The 24,902-nt window shown below is 38.3% G+C and overlaps 2 protein-coding genes and 2 non-coding genes across 8 annotated transcripts in view; all 4 read right to left on the minus strand.

Moving 5' to 3' along the window:
• Positions 1-19,709, minus strand: part of arhgef6 (Rac/Cdc42 guanine nucleotide exchange factor (GEF) 6) — a 32,441-nt gene extending 12,732 nt beyond the window's left edge. The window contains exons 1-11 of one of the 2 annotated variants that reach the window (XM_065271869.2): positions 19,375-19,709; positions 18,014-18,097; positions 16,147-16,231; positions 9,601-9,722; positions 8,869-9,073; positions 8,527-8,597; positions 8,338-8,432; positions 8,113-8,208; positions 3,023-3,145; positions 1,162-1,300; positions 1,023-1,082 (exon numbers count right to left, since the gene is read on the minus strand). In XM_065271869.2, coding sequence (XP_065127941.2) covers positions 1,023-1,082; positions 1,162-1,300; positions 3,023-3,145; positions 8,113-8,208; positions 8,338-8,432; positions 8,527-8,597; positions 8,869-9,073; positions 9,601-9,722; positions 16,147-16,231; positions 18,014-18,097; positions 19,375-19,539 — 1,245 coding nt within the window. In that variant the 5' untranslated portion in view covers positions 19,540-19,709. The remainder of the gene's footprint in view (positions 1-1,022; positions 1,083-1,161; positions 1,301-3,022; positions 3,146-8,112; positions 8,209-8,337; positions 8,433-8,526; positions 8,598-8,868; positions 9,074-9,600; positions 9,723-16,146; positions 16,232-18,013; positions 18,098-19,374) is intronic. The other variant, XM_065271868.2, reaches the window with a different exon arrangement.
• A 169-nt stretch (positions 19,710-19,878) lies between these two features.
• rbmx (RNA binding motif protein X-linked) lies at positions 19,879-24,767 on the minus strand. 4 transcript variants are annotated; one of them, XM_065271872.2, is made up of 10 exons: positions 24,682-24,767; positions 23,838-23,963; positions 23,556-23,662; positions 23,209-23,374; positions 22,908-23,033; positions 22,707-22,821; positions 22,481-22,615; positions 22,281-22,372; positions 20,088-21,771; positions 19,879-20,004 (listed from the first exon to the last, which is right to left on the minus strand). In XM_065271872.2, the coding sequence occupies exons 2-9, from the start codon at positions 23,944-23,946 to the stop codon at positions 21,458-21,460; spliced, it is 1,164 nt and encodes a 387-aa protein (XP_065127944.2). In that variant the 5' UTR covers positions 23,947-23,963; positions 24,682-24,767; the 3' UTR covers positions 19,879-20,004; positions 20,088-21,457. The 4 variants fall into 4 exon arrangements, with proteins under 4 accessions (XP_065127944.2, XP_073668244.1, XP_065127943.2 ...); XM_073812143.1 differs by having other exon boundaries at positions 22,908-23,018; positions 24,596-24,711; XM_065271871.2 differs by having other exon boundaries at positions 24,596-24,707.
• Positions 23,094-23,156, minus strand: LOC135763821 (small nucleolar RNA SNORD61). Its single transcript, XR_010539578.1, has one exon. It is a non-coding gene; the product is annotated as a small nucleolar RNA SNORD61 (small nucleolar RNA).
• LOC135763810 (small nucleolar RNA SNORD61) lies at positions 23,460-23,524 on the minus strand. Its single transcript, XR_010539576.2, has one exon. It is a non-coding gene; the product is annotated as a small nucleolar RNA SNORD61 (small nucleolar RNA).
• Positions 24,768-24,902: the final 135 nt, after the last annotated feature.

Raw genomic sequence — 24,902 nt, forward strand, 5'->3', positions numbered from 1 at the left:
TTGTTTCGGTTAAACATTTGGTTACTGCTTATAGACGGTTTTAGCAGTAACAACATAAACAAGCGGCTGTCGTGGTCCGCATGTAACTTCCGATAAACTCTGCTAAAAATAAATAACAACAAAGTTGTTCTTTAAACGTAATTTATTTATATAACACATTACATAGGAAACCAAAACATTTGTTATTTTAAACGAGGCATTTGTTCAAGAGATCAACTAGTCAGACCATTAAAAAAACCGAAACTGGAAGTAAAGTTCAGATCCAGACGTGTATCACGTCAGCGCACGGACGTCCGATGAAACCGTCTACATTAAAATAATTGTTGGCACTGAGTTTTGATTTTGTTGTTAAGTAAACATATCCAAAACACAATAATCCTGGAAAATGAAAAAGTTGTCATACCATTTCTACACATTGCGATTTTCGCAACACGTTACACATTTATGTTCCAAGCTGACAGTTTCCTACCAGAGCACCTTAAAATAACATGCAAATCATCTTAGGGGCAAACTACCAAATGTAACTGAAAATACATAGGCACCGGGGAAGACCAAACCTACAGGGTGCCTGCACTAGCATGATCTAAACCATGACAATGGGACTCTCCCTTACCTGACAGAAAAAAGCACATCAAACCGTTCCACCAAACGCTAGTAAAGACATAACCTGTACTATAATTGACTGTGCTGAAACCTTTGACCTGAGAGGCTTCTGTCTGCAAAATGACTCATCTATTCCTTGTCTATTTTAGACCGCAACTTATAAAAACACGCTTAAACCTTAACCTTTACATTTCATGTAACACATAGATCTCCTCCAAAATGTAAAGTGCAGTGAACCTGCTGTGTGGTTTAGTCCTGAGAGTAAAAGGTATTTCGAGAGAAAAGATTCAAAAGCACCATGGCAGGAAACTTTTTCAGTTTGGTCAAAACTAAGAAATGAAATGACAAATGTTTCTTTGGGTACGGAGAGTTTAAAATGTCACAGAGGCACATATATGTAATAGAGAACTGTAACATACCACAAGACTTTTAAAAACGCTGGTTGCTTTCAGAATGTCGCTGTAGTCTGGATGGGCTTCCTAAAGGATAAAAGAGGTCAAAGTCAATGAAATACTATGTAAGTCATTGTTAGGCTCGAGTTTGGCCACTTGCTGTTACCTCCACGTGTCTTTCAAGCTCCTGCAGTAGGGTGGGGTATTTGTCCAACCTCATGAAGGGCTTGCTAAGGCTGGTGGTCAGTGTCAAGATACCAGGAGCAGTGGCACCCTGACTTTCCATGAACTTGTCCAGATCCTCACTGTACAAAATGATGATGACAAACAGTTTATTTAATACGACACTGTAAGCTGTGTTAGTGTAAACGTTCGGTCACAATGGTCTATATTTTGCTATTTATCAACCTCTTTAGGTATAGTTATGAATGAGTCAACTAAATTGCTGTGCACATAACTAAAAATGCAGTGTAATAAAAAGCAAGCATAAAAATCTTAGATGCAAAAGCCACTAAATGCCACCTCGGCTATAAATGAGACAATGATGTTAACCGAATGCTATTGGCACTTATTATATGTTTATCAAATACCTTTATATCAAATTTGCTTAATACCAGCTTCAGGCCTTTCAGAAATACAGATTTGTTGGCAGAACCGCTAAACGGCAAATAGATTTTTCAGCAAAGTCCTCTAAGGGCACGGAAGAAAAACTGAAAAAATGATGGCATGCAAAACGATTGTTGTTTTATTATTAAATTCCAACGAAATGACTAAAGTGACATTTGTGAAAATAAGGCATTTCAGTTACTGACTTATAACCTTTTCATTTACATCAAACTGAAATTACTCAACCTAAACGAACTTAAGAGCATGAAAAAAAAATCTTACAAGAAAACATGTCAAACGCACATTTTTTTCCGGGTTTTGCACCTGTACTCCTCATAAGTTTCCAAAAGAGAATAACAGGAAAAAATGTGTTTCTTATGTCTTTCCTATACCTGAACTATACTGATTCCAATAGCGGTACAGCATGATGACTTTTAATACAGCGTCATCAAATATATGGACTTTTTTAGAAAATGACGCACATGTACACTTAAGGGCGGTTTCCCGGACAGGGCCTACTCTTGTCCCAGGTTAAAATGCGTGTTTTGTAAAAACATCTTACACTGGCATATCTTCATATAGATCTGTGCCAATGTTTTGGGTAAAGTTTGTTTGTAAAAACTACTCAAATGCCTTAATATAACTAAAGCCTAGTCCTGGATTAATCTAAACCCTGTCCGGGAAACTGCCTCATTGACAATTTTGTAAACTGGGGTTTAATCGATTCGCAGCATGGCAACATTATCTTTGAACCATAACAATAACAATTGGGGTAAGGTGACAGAATTAGCATGAAGTGCGCATCACTGATGCCGAATTGTGATAAACTTAAGTTAGATTAAAGATGAATCATCTGAACGTATCGTATACCCTGACTACACAATGGAAAATGCTGCAAAACGTTGCAAGTAAGCAAGCAATGAAATCAAAAGTGTGCGTTCTGCCTCCATCAGCATAACCACAGCTATAGATATCCTGTTGGGTTAGCGTTACTTCCTGTGTGAGTCTTGCCTTTTCACTCCCTCCTTATGTCGTGGAGCATTTTTGAGATGGAAGGAGAAACCTAACAGAAACCTTTATGAAGTTCATCATACAGGAAGTGTGTAAAACGTTTCTGAATGCTGGTGAATTTTTTCTTACAAAGGGAAAAAACTAAAAAGAGTGAAAATGTGTAGTGGCACAGTGCCAGTAAAGGAAGGTTGTTTAGTCACTTGCCATTATAATCCAGACGAGAATTAAAGCTTAACACTGACACCTGGTGGTTAAGTTTTATACTTTAGTAACCACAGCAGTGTACTTAAAAAAATGAAATCTGCACCACTAGTGGCCTCCAAACACTGGGTCCCTTTCTCAAACTTCTGCCGTTGGTTTGTTATCAATGTAAATTTTATGCAAATGTTGATGGCTGTGCCGACACTGACCTGTGATCAGTCAGCACACAAACTGCAGAAGGGTGACTACAGCAATAGGACAAGTAGAGTGTTCTGATCTGACACATCAGGTTCAGGTAACAGCCTCCAATCCGCTGCTGGCCTTCTGGCATCCTAAAGTCAAAATACAAAAACAAAGAAGCTCAGTTTTTGTTAAGGACTTTCTTCTATGCATTATCTAAATTAGCTTTATAAACATGGATACGCACAGATTACAAATACTTAAAGCCACCACCAGATGGTGCTGGGAAACCCTTGCAATCACATCAACGTCCTCTAGCTAGCATGCCTAAAATGACCTTAATTAGCCGGATCAGGTGTGTTTGATTAGGGTTGAACACCCCTGCCCTATACACACTCTTATTTCATACACTACATTAAGCATGGGTTTACCTTAACCTTTATTGTAATTTTGTTATCCATGTTCATGCTTATACTGGTTTAGACATTAATCATGGGGTAGTAATTTGTATTCCCCCTAGGTCAACCTTCTTATTTGCATATTAATGTGATCAGTCACATAATTGGGGGGCATGGGACGATTTGAGGCTTTCTGTCCAAAAATTTTGTAAATGTATGATGTCACTGTTACGATTATTTTGCTGCTTCTGATCATGTTAGAGCTTCTCCAATCAAATGAGTTTGACATTTACAACTCTTGATCGGGCTGCCTCTGATACCTACAACAGCCAATAAGAATGAGCAAGCTTCAACCATGTTGAATGATCTCATAGCTGAAAGATGTTGACCAGGTCAGTTTCTGTGAGATCACTGTGAAATCGTTACTCTAATTCGTAGGGGGGGTGGGTGGTCTCTTGATCTGGTCATAGACAGTAAAAAAAAATGGACACAGCGACCCCATTGAATTCAACGGAGACAAGTGAAGTCAATTAGAAGCACCCACTTCCTGGGTGTCGAGCGTACTGCGCAGACTCAAACTGAGCTTGATGACGTAGATATCACGTGAGCAACCTGTCTAACAATTGTAAGTCTTCTAATAGCCGTGCCAGGAGAAATTTGAATCACCCGCCGAATCTTGCAGAGACGGCGAGCGTGAACAGGAACACATTTGGGTAAGTATTCTGATTAATAATCTCCCTTGATTTTATGCCTCCATTTCCACCCGATTGCCTCATAGACAGTAAAAGATTGCCTCCGAGCTTCTCCTCCTGTCCATACGGTAATTTCTCTACTGTGCGACAGAGAGTCGCAGGTTATGACGCAATCGTTAGCATATTTTTACAAAAACTGCTTCTACTGGGACATAACGTAAGATACAAGGTAATGGAGCTTTTTATACATTTTCGTGTTTCTTTAGAAATAATTAAAGGACAATTGGAGTCTTTAAACACATCAGATGTAAAGTTATTCACTGTCAAAGTGAAGCAAAAATGAATGGGAGTCAATGGGATGCTAACAGCAGGTGGGTGTTCGCTAAGCAATGGCGGCGCCCAGGGAAGCTTCAATAAAATATGAAACCCTGCCCCCCTGGATCTGGTGGAATTGTATACTAATTTCAGTTAGTATTCTGAGGTCATTTAGCTTACAAAACACACAAGAACCAATGAGATTTGATGTTACTGACATGCTGCCATATTCAAACTAATCGCAATAATCTGTATTTCAATAAATGTACTAAATAAGCTCACCGCATTAATTGTTTATTAATTTTATTTGTAAGATGACAGCATGTTTATATAAAATGATTTGTCTGTATTCAGCTTAAGAAATTCATACATGGAGCACAGAACCAGTATAAGGGTCATTTATTTTTAATGGAGATTTAAAATCATCTGAAAGCTGTCCATTGATGTATGGTTTGTTACTATAGGACAATATTTGAAAACATTGAATCTGAGGGTACAAAATATCTAAATATTGAGAAAATCGCCTTTAAAGTCCCCGTGAACCGGAGGTCGCAATTTACTTCCGTGCTGTGATGTATTTCTATGAGGGTAAAATAACGTCAAAAAGATTTGCATGCGCAGGATTATATTTGTGAGAGTGTACGTGCCATTGCAAGCATAAAATAAATTTGCCTGCGCAAAACCAATTTTGTGAAGGTGTAAATCAAGTTGCAAGCGTAAGAAAACAAGTTTTGCATCTTTGTACTGTTAATCCTAAGTGTAATTCATGTCTTGTAAAACTGAAACTTCATATTTACACTAAATAAGTATGAACTGTATGCATCTGACCTCAGTTTTTCCGCGCTTACACTTTTGGCACGGTTTTTGCGCTGAAATACTGCCAAAAGCATTGCAAGTCTGCAAACAGTGGTGTGCAATGAAAAACACACTTTCATGAACGGCAAATATGAATTAATCGCGCAGAATCTGTTGTTCTTTCCCTTTTTTTTTCTATTTTATTTGAAGCTGCTTTGGTATGATGAACAATTGTTATAAACGCTACATAACTAAAATTCACTTTTATATATTTTATACATATTCTTATATTTAAATATATTACATTATTATATATTATATATTACAAAACACCTGCTTTAAATTCTAAATCAACACATGTCAGCCAGCTTAAAGGTTTATGTATTAAGTATATAGACGAGAATGGAGTATTTGGTGCTACATTGAGTCATTTCTTAGTAATGTTATAAATAGTAGGCTACTCCATTCCATGCCATATTATTATGGTCTAGGATGGAGTACGTGGATGTATTCATTATTTTTAGTAGAACAGTGTAGCATATAATTGCAAATTCAAACTATATTCTAGTTAACTAAGTATTTCCTAAACAAGTTACTGTAAGATACTATCACAGAAAAATCAAACAACAACAGAAGTAACAAAATCGCTACGGTTATGAATGAAGCCATATTAATGTGAGCAGTTTTACTGTAATGTATAAACGAAAGTTCTTAGTAAAAACTAGCAGCAGTCTCCTAGTAAGCAAGACTAAGCAAGGGTTGAGAAGAAAACTGGCATTATATTGAACCAATCAGAATAGAGAAAAAAGGTGCCTCATTTCATAGCCCCGTCTTCTCTCAGTGAGAGAATCGTGACAAAACTGCAAGCGCAGAGGGACCAGTAGATGTCGGGTTATTTCAGGAAATAGTTTTCCTCCGTATGCAACAAGTCATTTACAACTGGTTTATTTTACACACAGAGATAGATTCTGCGTGATTAATTCATATTTGCCGTTCATGAACGTGTGTTTTTCATTGCACACCACTGTTTGCAGACTTGCAATGCTTTTGGCAGTATTTCAGCGCAAAAACCGTGCCAAAAGTGTAAGCGTGGATAAACTGAGGTCAGATGCATACAGTTCATACTTATTTAGTGTAAATATGAAGTTTCAGTTTTACAAGACATGAATTACACTTACGATTAACAGTAGTATGTTGCAAAACTTATTTTCTTACGCTTGCAACTTGATTTACACCTTTACAAAACTGTTTTTGCACATGCAAATTTATTTTACGCTTGCAATGTTAAGTACATTCTTACAAATTTTATCCTGCGCATGCAAATCTTTTAGGTGCTAAATTACCTTCATATATTTCCCAGTAAAACAGAACAGCATGCAAGGAAAATAGGCTTGTGTTTTCCACTGTGAAAAGCCACTATAAGGGGGCTGAAGTACATTTTCAGATTTTGATTGAAGTTATGAGGGCACATGAATAGAAAAAAGACTTCCACAGATAAATTGTTTATAATAAACACTGCAATATTACATTAGTGGTCACGTTTTTTCTGATCCTATTTTTCAAACTTTAGTTAGTATGTAATGTTGCTGTTAGAGCATAAATAATACCTGTAAAATAATAAAGCTTAAAAGTTCACTGCCAGGCGATATATTTTCTTTGACAGAATTCCCATTTCAAAGCCTACAGCGAACGGCTGGTTTGGACTACAGCCCTCTACTTCCTGCTTTAATGACATCAATAAAAGTTTCTACTAAACTACGCCCACAGGAATACGTCAGTGGCCTCAAACGGCTCTGCTAAGCTAAGCTGCTGTCGAATCACAACAACACGCTAAACAAACTACACAATCAGAACTCGTTACGTATTTCTGAAGGAGGGACTTCATAGAACAATGAAGACATCAGCCTGTTTTTAGTACAGTGAAAACAGCACTATACAGATAAGTAAATTGTGTGAAAAATACAGCGTTTTTTTTACACGTGAAACATGAACACATGTTATATTGCACACTGTAAACGCAATCAAAGCTTCAAAAACACAGAAAGAATGGAACCTTTAAGAAAAAAGTCATAATTATCTGGGATGGGACGATGGCGAGTAAATCATAAATATTCAGCAGGAATAATAACAGGGTTCCCACACCTTAGTTTAACTTCATATCAAGGACCTTTCAAGGACTTTCCAGGTCTAATACCCTCAAATTCAAGGGACACATTTCAAGTGAGAGCAAGGTTACATCGTGTTACCTTTTAAGATACATTGTTACAGTTCCCTTTCGAGGGAACTTGCGCTGCGTCAATGCGGTGACACTTTGGGGACACTTCCAGGGGTAAGTGTGTCTGAATGTGTATATCAAATTCAACCAATGTTGAGGCTTTACGACAAAGACAGGGTGACTGGGGAGCCTGGAAGTATATCGCTATCTGAAATATTGCCAAAGACAGCGTTACAGGGACGCAGGAAGTACGGCAAGGGAGACGCAGTGTCTCGTTCCCTTTTGGGGGAACAACAGTTACATACGTAACCAAAGACGTTTTCATGTGTCAAACACAACTAATGCAAAAAAGCATTTTGGTATGAATCAATGGTATGGTATTCACAAACAGAAGATATAAGCATTTAAAGCGAACAGTTTAGCATGTCTGCTTAAAAGGCTAGAAATGTTATGATATTATCCTACACTACACAGGGAGTAGTAAGTTTTTTTTCCAGAAAACTTCTTGCATAAAATAGATTCAAGCACTTTCAATGACCTGCATCTATGTATATATATTTTCAAAAACTTCCCAGGACCTTGAATTATTTCCCCCAGATTCACAAACTTACACTTTCGAAAAAAGTATGAAACATTGCTTTACCCAGGGTTAACATCAACAATCACCAAAAAAATCCCTTTACATGCTAAAATATCACTCTTACTTGGAGCACTCTTCTAAGGCAAGACACAGGCCCTGTTGGAAAGAAAGTATGTCTTCCAAATTCCCATTCAGGCTGGAACAGTCCGTATTAGACAGCCTGCAGAGAAAGCGACAGAAGAATCATTTTGTGCATTGGTCTTCACTGACCGACCCACTTTCTTAAATGTCAATTTGCTTTGCTAGCAAAGTGTTTCTGTAACCATGGTAACAGATGCGATTTCCTTACTTGTCGCTAGCCTGTAGTGGGCGCAGGTAGCAGCCAAGTAACGTTTGCAGTTCTTTGACAAACTCTCTCTCGTGCTCCAAAATGTCTTGCACAACCTTGTTAAATAAACAGAATTGCAACATTATAAGATAAAAACTTCTTGTAAAGTAATCCTGGGCTAATGTTCAGTTATAAAAAAAAATAACTCACCACGTTATAATAATTTTTTGTTAGCTGAGGGACGTCAAATCCTTTAATTGCCTTCGGAGATGTTGGTTTGTCTAGCCAAAAGAAAGCGAAGCTTTAGGGAAAACATCACTGTTTTTTTGTATATTATTCCCCCTAAGCAACCATTTAGATTCAATTACATCTCCTATCTATCTGAACAGGTAAGAAAATCAATAAGGCAGGACTATAGGTGCCATGCCATGTTTGGCAACAAGTGAACCAATAGTGCTATAACATCTCTTTATTGCTAAATATATGCACATAAGGGTAAATCATTTTTAACTATGCGTACATGTAAGAAAATATCTTGAATTGCCCACTCACCACACGTCTTGACCTCTCGCACATAGTTGCTAGGGAACCAGCCGGTCCTGCCGTTAAGGGTTCCCTCCCACCATCCACCTTCCTCCTGGCGTGTCACATTGATGAGTTCACCCTTGCTAAAAGACAGCTCGTCCTCATTGTTCTGTTTAAAATTGAAGCGTGCCTTTACGACCAGCTGCCCACCACCACCATTCTCCGACATTTCCTGAACAAAACAGCAACAGGTAAAAACCTATGCAGCTACCCAGAGCACAGATCTTGAAAAGCACTTAAAATAAATATTTGCTAAATAAAAAATAAACACCAAACTTGTTCTGCACCCCAAGCAACTTACACAATCCTATACCACTAACACCCAATAATAAAAATCTTAAGGTAATAATAAAATCCCGGACGAGCCCCCAATAATGTGATGACCCGAGCCGTCTAGGTTAAAAGTCTTTCCACCCATGTGGTAATATTTTAAGAAGTTATGGTTATTAAGGAACTGAAATAACTTAAAGTGTTACGTCTGAATGTAGGGTAACTGGTTATCTTATTTTGCTCTTACCAGGGTTTTTATGCACCGCAACACCGTTGCACATACTAAAACAACTTGGTTTGGTTGGTTTCTTTGATATATACATAAAGGTTAGTGCTTAAAGAAAATATCTAATATACTGATGAATGCAATGTAAACCCATATAGTCTGTCAACACGACAAAATTCAAGAGTAACTGTTATCACTCTTACCACAGCTTTTGATTGCCTCCGCAGGTGCCTGCTAGACTGTGAGGAGGGAACAGCTTGTGAGGAGGTTGACAGGCTAGGAGCAGAAACACTGTGCCGTGGACATGATCTATTAGGGATGGAGTCTGGATATGAGAAGAAAATAAAGAGAAGTTATAAAAGGTAAAGAAAGCTTGTAAGCAATGATCTGAAATTGTAAAAAGTATATAAACTTTTTGACTGGGGGTGGATTCTTTAAAATTATAGTTCAGCCGGTTACACTTCAAAGCAAATGGAGCATTGGTGGTTGGCATGCATTTAATGCATGATGTAATGTTGTTGCAATTTACATATTACAGTGTCTGGTTTTCATACAGTGTGACTGGCAAATTACCATCATACCAAATGATTTAATGTCATACCATATTTCACGGTACATGTCATAAGTGTCCAAATAACTTGCTATGCACCACTCAAAAAGCACAGCATGCAGTATGACACTATATTATTACGGACATTATAAACCTTCTAATTTATAGCTTTGCTAACAACCATGTTTGTATATTTTTGACCTCCGCTACTAGAGAAAAACATCACCATATGAATATTTCACACTTATTTCCATTCAGAGTGACTGACATTTCAGCACTTCTATTTAAAGGAATATTTAATAATATTGACACCTACATGTGACACACACAGCACATGCTCACTTCTCTATTCACTTCTCTGCTGCACTCATACACGTCTTCTGTTTAGCTTAATAGACACGGCTCACTGCACTTACATCTGGGTCACAATAGATATCCTCTGACGGCAGTCAGTCACTCTCGCTCCACATACTTGCTAATGTGTGACATCAGCATCAAAGGAAAGCATTGCATATGTGACCCTGTCTGTGAAATCCAGCGTAAAGTCTCATTAGGAGTTTTATTTTTAATCTTTGATTTTAATCTTTGACAAGACCTTACTTAGTCAACATTAAAGATATTAATGTTATTTTTCACAGAATGTTCTTTACATTATACATCATACAGTAAATCACTATAAAAATGACTTTAGCAGGGTTTTCACAGACAAGATCACTTATAGACTAAATCTGTGCTACAGTCTAACAAAAGTCTGTGTTACAAAAAAAGACAGTCATGACACTATTTCTTCAGAATAATGTCCAAACTAAAGTCTTATATTCTTTAATATGTTAATATGATATCTTCCAAACAGCTCACATCAAGCGTGTTTTTGCATCTACAAATCTACACACACACAAAAAAATTATGCATCAATATCACTGATGCCAAGTCTTAATGCGGGCAAGATGTAAGATTAGGTGGTGGTAAGAATTAGCAATGAATAGAGATCTTATATTTTTGCTTTATAAGCAAAATGATGCACAATAATTTTGTGTTATGTGTTATGATTTTTAGTTGTGTTTCAGTATATTTTTTAAAGGCGCAACGTGGGACTTTTAGAAGGATCTCTTGACAGAATTGCAATACAATATAAAAAACTATATTATCAGTGGTGTATAAACACCTTACTTTATTGTTTCATTACCTTAAAAAGAGCAATTTTTATCATATTTTCAACAAGTTTAAACTGCTCTACATTTCGTCCCCACATTGTCTCGGACATTGACATGTTTGTCTTGTGGCAGCTACTGTAGCTTGTCTTTGCATTTCGAAATTGAGGTTGGTTGCAATTCGCAATCTCACCGCTAGATGCCGTTAAAAAATTATTACAAAACATAATTAGCATGTATTAACTTGTTATAAGTCATATGTTATTTATGAACAGTGGATAATAAGGTATGAGAAAGCTAGGGCTGCACAATAAATCAAATAAAAGATCACAATCTCGATTCAAACACGCACACGATCAATTGTTTAATGGTTTACGTGTTTAAAACGCGAATGAAGCTCACGTTGGTGCGTTCATTGTGCTTTTGCTTTGCTTTTTTGCGTGTCGCGGCAGTCTGTCTGTCATGATCCTGACGTCTCGTCCTAGTTATTCATAGTTTTTCATAGTCATGTGGAAGGATTGTGGCAGTACCCATGTTTTGTGTTGTAGCACATGGCCTTTGTTTGGTCTGTGTGCTGCTGTGTCTCGTTTATGTCCCGACCCTCTTGTTGTCTCGTTAATTATTCATTATTGGTTAACTCCCCTCACCTGACCTTCCCTCGTTATCTTGTTTAGCTTTTCCTATTTAAGGCCCCAGTGTGTTCTGTCCTGTGCTGGATCGTGTTGGTTTGTCTGTTACGTCTTAGTGTATTTGAGAGTGTTCATAGCCAAGTCAAGTCATGTCTTGTTAGTCTAGTCAAGTTGTTAATCATCTGGGCCCGTATTCATAAAGAATCTTAATGCAAAAAGTAGCTCCTAGTGACGCAATTCTAAGAAAATTCTTAGAAATGTGGCCGTTTACTCATAAATGTAAAGAAAAAATCCTAGTAAAGAAAAAAGTAATTCAGAAAGCATCTTAACCCTTAAAAGAGGTCTTAAGGTCAAAATTGTTAGGAGCACGGACAAGGACTTTTAAAAGGTTTAAGAGTTTTTTTTAGCAACCGGGAAAGTGGACAAAACATGAAGAGGGAGACAAAAAATGTTGCACACAATGCATGACAGTAAGTTAATAAGTTAGTAAGTCTTTTCCTAACTCAGAGTTGCTCTCAGATCAGTCCCGGATCGCTCTTAGCTAAGACTCCTATGTAAAAGTTTTTAACCTAAATTAAGAGTTTTCTGAGAGGACTTATGCGGCTTTCACATATCTCGCCGCTGGGTTCGGCGCAGCCAAGCGATTTGTGCTCTGATGGCCAGACCAAATTAGGCGGGGTTTTCAATAAATTACTACAGTGTTTATATTTGCGTTAAATAGTCGACGAGGAATACAGAGACTGATGTTGCTCATCTCCATTTCACGTAACTTTAAGCATACCTACAACAAGCTGCTTGACTTAATCCACACCTAACATGCCAACTTGAATTGCTACGCGTTTCCATGACACGGCTTTTCTTCCGATTAACTTGTATTATAAAGCTCTGAGAATCCCGAGTATAAGCTTTCGTCCATTTTGCTTGTTTGGACGCCCCGTTTCTATTGGCCGCGTGGGTAATCGTCACAGAGCGCAGCGCAAAAGCTAAACTATTTTACGCTTTGCTCGGCGCAACAAAAAACCGCCCTCGCGCGGCGCAAGCCATTGAAATGAATGGGTTTCACAGCGCACACCGCATCCTATGTGAAAGCCGCATAAGAATACAGGCCCTGGTCTTGTTACCTGTTTATGTTTTGCCCACACATGGGCTTTTTGTCAATAAACCCTGTTTGAGTTCACCGTTACCTTGCACTTGTGTCCTGTTCTCTGTGAATCATGACACTGTCTGTATACTGCATATACAAGTAGTTTGCTTTATTTGCAAACTATGTTAAAATGAACAACTTAGTAAGACTCTTTAAAATGCTTATTTTACTACTGCTTTGTTTTAAGCTGGGGCGGCGTTTGCGTATGGCAGGGTATGGCAGTGGCCAGAAATCAAATGATGCCCATTAAAGAAAATTTTAAATATTTTTAGTAGAATATATCTGAACATTGGTACATCACTAATAGGCATAATTTATACCCGTGTTCGACTTCATGCTATAACACAGGAACCGACAAACGGATGACATCAAAGTGCCGCGAGAGCGGTTCGAAAGCAAACTTACTCTTCCGATGATTTCTCGACTCACCCTCACGGTACTTTGCTGTCATCAGCCTGTCGTTCTTGCAGCGCAGCTTGAAGTCGAACACAATCTGTAATAGTGGGGTTCCCCCTGCAGGAGGTCTCATGATGACCGCTGTTATAATCTTTATTTTCACAAGTAAAATCCTTTTTGTTTTAACATTCAAACAGACTCATGGTTCCCCCACACTCGAGCTATGTACATTGCATACACTATTCCAGAAGTAATATTTGTTCTCTGTGAATAAATAAACATGTTCGGTTCCACTGGGAAATTGTGGCGCAGTCGAAGTGAATTGTATTAATTATTTGCGTGTATTTTTTATATGGGCACTTGTGGAATAAAAACTACACGACGACAAACGGAAAGACTTGTTTTTGCATTTAGCCCTGAGTTTTATTTTGTGTTTTCCAACTTAGTGGGTTAACTCATTTGCTCTATCACATCATTTTAAAGTCTTTATTGTGTGTAGTTTATTAAGTGTTGTCATGACAAGATTTGTGAAGGGATGTCACACTATGTTTTGTTTTGATATTATCTTGTTTTAGTTTATCTGTTGCTGGAGTTTGAAACATTTGAAAAGCATTTTAAACAACCATGATTTCTATTTTTGTTTTTCAGTATTGCTTCCGTATTGTTGTCTGCAAGTGTACATCCGTGCAATCTTAGTATGATTTTGTACAGGTTGGTGGAGTATGTACACATAGGTTTTTATTGTAACGCCGCCACTGGCTTTAAGGAAAATGAGACGGATACGTTTCAAACAGCTCGTTTTAACAACACAATATCATTATTATTTTTTTCTGCATTATATACAGCATTTAAAATATTTTAATTATCACAGAAGTACTTGGACAATAGTTTACAGTTTACATATAAACACTAATGTCTACGAACACCTTCTTTCAGACATTAATAAAACATAATGATTAGTAAATCATTTGATCTTTCAGATTTATAAAGAAATTATTAAATGGTGCAAAAATGAAGCTGGCATTATTTCCTGTCATGTTGTTACAAACAGGAGAGGAAAAGAGCAAGCAAGTTGAATTCTGAAAAAAAAATCTGGTTGTCTTCTTCATATAATGAAAACAATGGGGATTGGGCCTAAAAACGGCGATAGATAGACTGACAGACAGAGCACATGGTACAAGCACCTCTTATTTTGTGTCTGAAACAAGAAACTTTAGTGAGTAAAAAAATCACTTTAGAGTAAACTATTCCCTTGAGGATACCATTAGCAAAAGCTGAAAAATCAAGAGGTCAGTGCATAAGACTGTGGGGCTGATGGATTACTTGCACAATTACAAGACACTTTCTCCTAAAAAGGCACAAGCCTCAATGGACTGTGGGAAAGGCATAACAAGGAAGCAAAAACTCAGAATAGCTACATGCCTCACGGATTCCGCATACTTATGCAGCTGCAGTCAGCTGCCCAGACAGGCCCTACAAACAGCAACTGTCTTTCGCCTCCAGTAGTTGAGAGCAGCTGCGTTTAAAAACACAGATGCAGGCGCAGCCCTATACAAATCAACTCTTGATGTTCACGCAGTAAATACAAGTGGTCATCTTTATCCTCACAAAAATGTGATTTTTATCTCATGCTTACAGTACTCGTCCACTGAATTAAGATGCGTACTGTGGATTTCACCACGGATAAACCTGCATGGGCATGTGATATCTATAAGTGATATCTAGCACAACCACATTTTGCAGGCTTTAAAAAATGAACTTGAACTGAGAGTAGAATTAAAAGCGGTTTACTGAACCATGTTAGAATCGAATCATTGTATCCACTGAGAAAACAAATGCTGCTGATGCTGATGGGTTGAAAGAGGACAGTCTTCAGGGACATGCAGCAGGAAATGTATGGCTCATTTCCCCCAGTAACGTTATTATAGCGTGCCTAAAATGCTAACAGCTTGTAAACAAAGACAATCTTTATAGGTTTATGAGTGAAATGTCTTTGACACAATGTCTTAAGTATGACTGACTGTTCTGAAATTGTCTGCTATGGAATGAAAATGGCAAATATTACCACAGCAAACATAAAAATAAACAAAATGTAAAGCATAGACAAATTTACTATACTAAAAAATATAGAAATTTAATTTTTTTCATGTTTTAATTTGAAACAATATTGTGTCTTCAAGCTGTTCACTCTGAAGTGTCTGCACGTCATTTTATTTTGCTTTAAGCAAGCAGAAAGAAATGAGCCAATCGAACATAACAGAAAGATTATATAATTTGTTTGCTCCAAAGTTAACCATCGGTTTAGCTTGATTTTACCAGGGTAACCTGTAAGGTTTGGCCCAGAAACACTGGATTCAGTTTTTATCTCATCCATAATGTAACCAGTCAGACAGCAGAATTTTAACATTTATGTGTAAATGGACAGCTAAATTTGTATATTAAAAAGCAACACTTATACATTTATACCATGTTGGGGCAGTTTCCCAAACAGTGTTTATATTAATTCAAGACTAGGCTTTAGTTATATTAAGTTATATTAAGCAAACATACTGTACAAAAAACACTACTGATGTGCATCTTGAGACAAAACAATGCCACTGATATATGTTTAGATATGTTAGTGCAAGATGTTTATAAATTATTGCATCTCAAACATGCATTCTAAGCTGGAACTAGGATAAGACCAGTCCGGAAAACTACCCCATAGTGATACATAGTGTGTTGCATATATATGAGTGTTTTGATGGACTGAACATTGTAACTGGGTGGTACTTAATGTTCTGAACCCTTTTCAACCAAAAAAAGACAAAGCTGATGAGCACCCAAGTAGTGAAACCAGAACAACAACCATAAAGCACATCTAAAACATTGTCAATTACCTTGAGTCGCGATGTTTATTGCTGACAGTGTCGATAAAACTTTACCAAAGTTCTCCCCAGTATATAAACACTCTGGTTCAAAGCCCTGAGAAGAAGAGACACCAAATTAAACACGAGAAAAGCAGCACGAAGCAGAAATAGGTCAGAGATCAGACAAACTTTCGCCACCCATTGCATAAACAGGAGAAAGAGCTCCATAAGTTCTCACTTATAAGGGAAACATCTTTATAATGTTATGCACTGTCTGAGATGTGGCTGCAGGTTTGCCATGTGGTCTCACAGTCCCAGTCACTCAATGGGAGCAGACAGCTATCTACTTTCTCATGAAGGGTAAGGTTTCACATTTAAATAAAACATAAGAGAGTTTATACAGCAACAAGTAGCATCAGTCCTTGAGTTCGCCGAACACTTATTTCACTATGAGACTATGATTAAGCAACGTCTGTAAGAAGCACATCACTCAGTGTTTTTTTAAATACCTCTTGTAAAATTATAGACCACTGCAGAATGATGTGTAAGCAGATGAACAAGCAGTTTTGTTTGGAATGTGGATTTGTGAACATTTGGATTTGTTGGGAAACATATGAGGAGCTCGGATGCAAAAGCCAATAAATGTCACCTCTGCTCTCGGCACGTATTATACATTCATTTAATAGTTTTTCTTCAAATCCGCCTAATCCCAGCCTCAGGCAGGTCATTCAGAAACACCGCTTTTGTTGGCAGAAACCATTAAGAGTCTGATAAAAAAAATGCTTGTTTTATTAAAAAAAACGTGTCAGGCGCACTTAGTTTGCATATGAATTTTTAATGTCAGCATCATTTCAAATATTTGCTTTTAAAATGTATATTTCTATACCCCTCATATCAAGCTTTGTAGCTTGTGTTGGGTTACTTCTTGTTTCCAGCTACTTTAAAAGCAGAAGTGAAAGTTATGCGACTAGATGCTTTGTCCAATCACATGATATGCTTCAACCACAGGCCTATTGGGCCTTTTCACAGAGCTTGAGGAGCGCTTTCCAAACAATAAGGACCAGAGGGAGCTGGTGAGAGCTACTCACGGCCCTCCCTGTCCATACTGCATTTAATGTCACCACAAATTATAGGGGAGAAAAGCAATCATTTAAACACTTTCAAGTGAAGATCTCAGCAAAATACTTTTAATGTAACAACATTAATTTCTTTGTTGTTTTAATATGCTGAAACTTTCATATTTGTGTTAACGTACACAGATGCATTGCATCTCGCTACCTTGCTCTCTTTATCAGTATGTTGCATAAAATATTTTGCATAAATATTTAACCCCTACAAAGCTAAACATATACTTGTACACAAATAAAATGGCACACATTAAGTGATGTCTGCCATTTTTATCTGCACAGTTAATCGGTGTGTAACCACATTTTGATCATAGTTTCTGTATAAAGGAGCTGCAACTGTAAACTCTGCAAAAAGAGATCTTGCCGAGGCTTGTAAATATATTGCTAAGACACTTTTTTATTAATCCTCACCAATAAAATCACATAAAATTACACTGACATGCACATCACAAACAAGGAGAAATATTACTTACTAGCATGGAAGATCATGTCAGATTTGCAAAACTAAAAAAGGCCAATGTTTATGTTTTTAGACTCAGCTCTATATAAATATTATTATTATTTTTAATAGACTTCATAATCTAAATTATGCATAAAGTATGCATTTAAAAAAACCACTGCTAAATGTTATATGCCACAGGCATTAAAGACTACCTAAAAATCTCATGAACATGCTGCAAAAATAACACTTAACATGATGTCTTTTTTTTAAAGGTTTAACCCACGGTTAACAAAAACGTACCGTAAATCCAAACGCAAAATGATCTTACCTCAACCTTGAGAGAGTGGCATCCTTTTAGAAACTCCCGAATATTTGCAATGCAATCCGCTTCGCATCGGGGATCTGGGCAATACTGTAAGCAATGAGAGATCGGGGATGTAAATAATCTCAACTTTGCTGAAAACCTCGCTGCGACCCCACGGCGAAGCAAATAATCACACAAGATCACAAAGATCTTGTTTTTGGGTAAGAATGTCAGTCTAGCCTATTAGCCACTGAGTACCAGTCGCTGCTGTCCGATATCACACGCTATAAACCGCATCCGTTCAGTTAACAAGTAACTATTTCTTCGCGTGCGCTTCGTCCTAGTACGTTCACACATACACATTCTTTATGCGGAGCTGCGGAAACTGACCAAGTACAGACATCAAGTACCGCGAGAACGATAAGAGAGTAGATAAGTGTAGAACAGCTCTTGCGTCGCTCTCGCGGTACTTTGATGTCATAAGCAGATCCACCTGCACGGCGCCGAATTATATTCAACCCACAAACTAGCCCGTATCTGAGCTTGATCTCATCGGGCCCTCCGGCACCAGGAAGATATTTAGGAGGAAGTGACGTTGTACGCTTAGCAAGCCCCTAAAACAGACCGCTTATGCTGCATATGGATACATGCAACAATAAATTGTCATTTTAAAATCTCCTTGTTCAAATCGTAAACAGTATAGCATAGATTGGCTAATAGGTTTAAGTAAAAATAAAAGGGGAACAATAAACGGCACTTTGCAGAACAGAATAACTTTTACAAGTTGTTGCTTCCAGCAAAACACGTTTTTACTGAGTGCAACAAACTTTCATTTGAACTAACGTTAAACCACGGATTTGAACCATTTTAATAAAACAAAAACAGCGAAAGTGTAAGTAAATATATTGGATGAATAACATCTTACGCTATAAAGGTGGTCCGTACTGACAGTTTGCTGTCTACACAAGCAAGTTTTCATCAATGTTGAACAGCTTTAGCATAAAAAAAAGAGGGAAATTGCGTTTACAAATATCCTTAGTCATTCGTATATGATTATGGTACATTTAGCGCAGAGAAATGTTTCTTTTCAGAATGCGGAACAATTTTACCCTCATGTAACAGGAAGTCAGATTTATCATGGTTTAGTTATGCGTCTTGAATAGTTAAACAACAAAGTAAACGCATTCATATTGATGTTTGCCAACAATCTAAACTTCATTTCGCAATATCATAACACAACATACTTATACCGTAGCATGTATCCAAACAATAGCAACGCGAAGCGTCAATGTCGCAGACGTATGTTTATGTATTAAAGGTAAACTAACATTTGGTAATAGTAGTTACTTTTAATCGGAGACGTATGTGCGTTAAATGTTTATTACCTTTACGATGGATCCAGGTAGCAACCGCTCCACAAGCTTACACAGCACAACCCCATCTTTTAAAGATGCCTTCAAAAACTCCTCGGGATCAGCGATAGTCTTTTTAGGAGAATTCAGCACGCCTAACGTTATTAGCCACGTAACAGCCTGCTCCTCTGGGTTCATAGTTTGGGCTCCGTGGGCCTTGCAGATGGTACAGCACCCTTGGTGTGCCAACTATGCTTGTGATGCTCCCCACATCCGTCGCGCTTCTGCTTTTGCAGCGATGTTATAACGACCATTCAGCCCCATAAGGAAGCGCTTAAGCGGACGTCTGCCTTACAGCAAACATAAAGCCTCTTTCATTTAAATAAGACAATGGGAATTGTCCTTGCTGTAAAATGCCGCAGGGCTTTATAATATGAATACATAATGCACTCTACAGGAACTAGATAAATACAGCACTTTAATGCTAAACGATGTATGAAGATATGAATACATAGATATAAACAGAAAGACAAACACTTCAATTAAATTAGTTTATTGGGGTAAAAAACAAAGGCAGTCAAATATTCATTGGTAAATCTGCAGCATCCCAATGACTCCATCCACATGAACTTGAAACAGTCGTTGCCTACGGAACCGGACAATCTGGATAAAAAGAACAAAAGTGTTAAGTTGTATATAAATGCATTTAACAATACAAATTTGTAGGAGTTAGGACTTCAGCATACCTGCTTCGTAATGCAAGCATCCTATTCACTGCGACCAACAGGTGCTGATCAGCAAAGTAAGAAGATCATCATCAGGCTTTGATTCCTCCATTTATCCTGCAACAAGACAGTTACAGTTAGCAAATTGTTAAAGCAGACTTTGGGGGACATATTTAAAAGTCGTGTATTACAAAAAGAACTCAATACAATCTGAACGGTTTTCCAGGCTGTTGAAAAGGCACGGCTTTTCTCCATGTGGTCTCCTTTTTAGGATTTGCATGCTTTGAGAGCATCTCTGGCTTTTTTAACACTAAGTGAAATTTACTACAATTTTAAAATGGTCCCATTGTGAGGTTGAGAAGTTTTGCGGGGATTTGCTTTACATTTTGCTGCAGATATAGATCCTTTGAAGAGATTCATCTTAATATCCTTTAAAAGAAAAGGGGCATTTTTTTGCATTTAAAATGTGACGAAGGGGTAAAATCCAGACATTTTCTCCTTTGCAACAGTTGAAATCTGAAGTTTTTTAGACTAAGTGCTCCTAAACTCAATGATCCAGTGGCTCATAGACTCCTTTGTAGACAGGTGACGTTTGGTTAATCATGTTGGAAATTTTAAAACATTCAAGTCAACCGAACTGCATTTGTAAAGCCAGGTTAACAAAGACGGCGTTTGACTAAAATTACACTAACCTTAAGGCTTCAAATTACACCGAGACGCCACTTATACCAGAACAAAAGGGTTTGCTTTGCTTACCAGCTGTCGACAGGTTTAATCTGTGGTGCTGAATAGTTTCTTGCGTTTTGGTTGTCTTTGGATTGGTCGATGCAAGCAGTCAATGTTTAGGCTTTGCGATGAAGGATCCATTTGCACTGAGGAAAACTACACCCATAGAGAGTTTGGGAAAAAAGTGACATTGTCCTGACTTCAACAATCTGAACAATCATGTCTACATGAATTTTGCATCAGAAACTAAATTTGATCATTAAATGCCATTTGGGGGTGCTCACCAAGGACAACTGAGTGAATTGATATCAAATTTGAATGGGTTTCATACTTTCTCACTTCCTTGAACAGCAGCGTTGCTCAATCTTTGATAAAAACACTTTATTGTTAAATGAAAGCCATATTTCAGGGCATAGCAGTTACAAACACTACAATACAAATAAAAAAAAAGAACACTCACTTAAATTTGCAAATGGTACCATTAAATGGTAGATGGGCAATGGGAAAATAAACTTTGCATTTTAAAAGTACGGGGAAAAAAAAAATTCACAAGTCCAGGTAAAGCTTGAAACTAAAGCTTGAAATCCAGAGTTTAAAAGGTTGTTTTTTTAGGAGTCTTTTGAACATCTCAACGAGAGTTTGGTATTTCTCCATTTAAGTTCATCTTAGTATCGGCTCCGGGCCATTCCTCTATCTGCCCGGCCGCCTCCGCGACCGCCACCCCGAGGTGCCCCGCGGCTTGAGCTGCTGTATTCTCGAGGAGGATAGCCTCTCTCGAGAGGAGGGAGTGGTCCCCGCTCCTGCCTACCCGGTCGGTCACCACGACTAGAGTATGGGTCACTCCGACTGCTGGGATAACCATCACGACTGCCATATCCATCCCGGGAACTGCTGCCATAGTCGTCATAACGACTGCTTCCGCCACTTCCACTGTAGGATGGAGGCGGACCCCTTGAGGGTGGGGCGCTGCGCGAGTTACCTGCAGGGTCAATGGGTCATGTAATTGGCAAAATTTACTTAAACATTTGTGCATGATACTGCGTTGTCAATTGCCCATTTCCCCAAAATTGTTAGCTCAAGGTTGTAAACTATCCAAACCAGGAACAATTAATTTGAAGTTCCAGGTGGTACTTAAGAGACAACAACTACACTGTTGATAATTGCGCAATCAGAGCCTTTTAGCGTGCCATTGTGGAGTAAATGCATTTTCCTTTGGTACCGATTTCCAGATGTTAGATGGTAGATTGGATACTCGGTCTGTCTTTGGTTGTTCAGACAGAGCTACCAGAACGACTCAAGGCTTTAGGGATCAAAATGCAGCTTGTGAGAGATTCCTTGTTGGTGCGATTTGTTTGGTACACTCAGGACGCCACATTTGAGGTTTCCACTTTTTGGCTATATACACGAGACAGCCCTTGTTATGTGCATTAGAGACAGCTTAAGTGCAGCCCCTACCACATCTTTACCTCACTGAAAGTTTCATCTTACCGTAACCATCGTAGGGTTCTCTATAGGAGCCTGTACTGGGTCGCTCCATATAACCTCTGGGCTCTCGTCCACCACCATAGCCATCACGATCGCTAAGATACAAAGAAATGTTACGTTTTCGAATCTGGATTTTTCCTACTCTTTATATACGTCCATTCTCAGAACTGGAGACCTCTGTAACGTTTGAGGAAGTAAGATACCTGTAGCCTCTGGATGCTGACCCATATTCATCTCTGGAACTGGAATGGGTTGGATACTCGCGATATGGGTAGTCTCGTGGAGGAGGGCCGTAGTCTCTAGAGTCACGTGAGCTCATGTAGTCGCGGCTGGAATAACTAAATAGGAAAACAGCTTGTGAGTTTTAATGTTCAATACAGAACAAACACTGGATTACTCATACTTTTACTTTTCTTTGTGTCACCTTACCTGTCCTTAGTACTGTAATGATCATCACGTAGTGAAGGACCATCATCCCTTCTCGACATCAGTGAATCCCTGCGGGGAGGGGGACCATATGGGTCCCTGTCCCTTGACATTGGTGCTGTAAAATATTTGAGAAAAAAAAAAAAGTGTTTAATGGCTCAATCGATGAAAAGAAAATGAAAACAGCCCACAACAGTTTGTTACCAAAGTCACGTCTGCCCATTGGCCCCGAGGGTGCAGATCTCTTAGGTGGGGGCCCTCCATTTCGTACAGGGGGTCCTCTCTTCTGTGGGGGTGGACCTCTGGATGACATACCTTTAAAAAAGGGTTCTACAATCCCTACGTTATCTTGGTAAAGATTTAGCAGATACAAGTAAGCGTATACTTTACAAGCTCAGAACTTCTTAGAGGACAATCAGTTCAAAAAGATCATCAAAATAGTGTCATCATAGCATGGTGAAAAATTCACTTTCATAAGGAAAGCAAGATGTGGGTGAATAATAACCTCTGCTAGGTGGTCCTCGCATTCCACTTGGTGCTCCTCTGGACCCACGTGGGCCTCTGGAAGGACCTCGACTTCTTGGACTAACTGGTGGTGGACCACGACGTCCTGAAGACTCAAACTGGGGCTTTGTGGCCTGTTCCACTTTAATAGGCTTTCCATCAAGGGGCTTGAAACACACAGGGAATGTGGGTTTTTAGAAAAATTTGGCACTTAGAAAAAAATAACAGAAGCAATTGTGCATATTTTTATGTAAGCTCAGAACTTCTTAGAGGACAATCAGTTCAAACAGATCATTGCCATAAGCCATCATCACAGCTTACAAATGTAGAGTTAGTAGCAGTACATACCTTGCCATTCATTTCCCTCGCAGCATCTTTAGCATCGCCAGGATTCTCATAGGTTACAAAAGCGAAACCTCTGGATTTGTTCGTTTCTCGATCCTTCATCAAAAGAACTAAAAAAAGCATGAAAGTCACACCAAATGGCTTATATTCTATGCACAAACATTAGCAAACCAACGAATGACTCCCATAGCTTAGCCTACTGCACGTTTTAGCACACGTGCCCAAATCAGATCTCTCATACACATGTAGTTTGAATCTTGCAGCACGCTTAATAAATTACAATACCTTCTGCTATTCTGCCGAATTTGCTGAAATATGCTTCAAGGACCTTCTCGGTCGTTTCAGTGTTGAGGCCACCGATAAAGAGTTTCCCTGGTCGGTCTGCCTCCGCCATGTTTTTCGCCAAAGCAACTAGAAGAGAGAGGGGAAAAGATATTTGCGCATTGTTACAATCAGTCCAGTGTTTTGACCTGAATAATTGCAGACACCAAACTCAGAACTGTCTGTGCATTTGTATTACACATCCAAAGCGAGTTGGAAATAGTGAGTAAAAGGTAGACAAGGTCCCGTACCATCATCTTTATCTAAGCATACGAGCATGCTAACGTTAGCTAATCGATGGTAACAGCTTTACGTGCGTTTCAATTGCATGCGAACACCACGAATTACAATGAATCAAGTCAGGAATTTAAAATATACTCCAACTCCATTTGTTGGAATTTGTAGTCATTTACCGTTAGTTTTTAAAAGCATGCTTCACAAAATGGCCGACGCTTAAAATCACACAAGGCTACTGGGCAGACCTAGCAGCCATGAACCTCGTCCAGTCAACTCGCTGCAAAACGGTTCATAAAAGATTTACATACATTAACAAAAATGCACGCAACCACATTCAGATTTTAATGTATAATAATCAGAATGGTGCATTTTAAAATATTCTTCCACCGTCCAGTTAACGTTATAAGAGGCCATTTTCGATTTCGACTAACATACAGCTGCTAAAATATATGTATGCATAGACAAATTAAGACAGACAATATAACCAAACATTGTAAAATTGCGACTCGTCTATAAAACAAATCTCAATGCGTGACTAGATTGCATCAGACCATCTTAAAGATTCACTCACCGCAGGACCAATAGATAGAAACAAAAGAGACCACTGGTTTATGTATCTCGTGTTTCGGTCCGCCCAAGGCACAGCCACTTATTCTGTGGTAGGAGGGCGGACTTTAACAGTTTAAAAGACTCTCACGCCATCTATCTGTATGTTTAAAGATTACACTTGATTTTAGTATTTATGGCGCAGTCCGTGATAAAATTCATTAGATTATTTACGTCAACTGCTGA

The sequence above is a fragment of the Paramisgurnus dabryanus genome, chromosome 16 (genome assembly GCF_030506205.2).
Source record: "Paramisgurnus dabryanus chromosome 16, PD_genome_1.1, whole genome shotgun sequence".
NCBI classification, from domain to species: Eukaryota; Metazoa; Chordata; class Actinopteri; order Cypriniformes; family Cobitidae; genus Paramisgurnus; species Paramisgurnus dabryanus.

Bases quoted from the DNA above. Each gene is read 5' to 3' on its own strand.
- rbmx (XM_065271871.2), bottom strand. The intron at 23,034-23,208 runs GTTATTATTCAC...TAGGGATTGTAG, and splicing joins GCGAGGACCACCTAGCAGAG to AACCCTTTTTTAAAGGTATG. The intron at 22,373-22,480 runs GTATCTTACTTC...TTTGTATCTTAG, and splicing joins TCAGCATCCAGAGGCTACAG to CGATCGTGATGGCTATGGTG.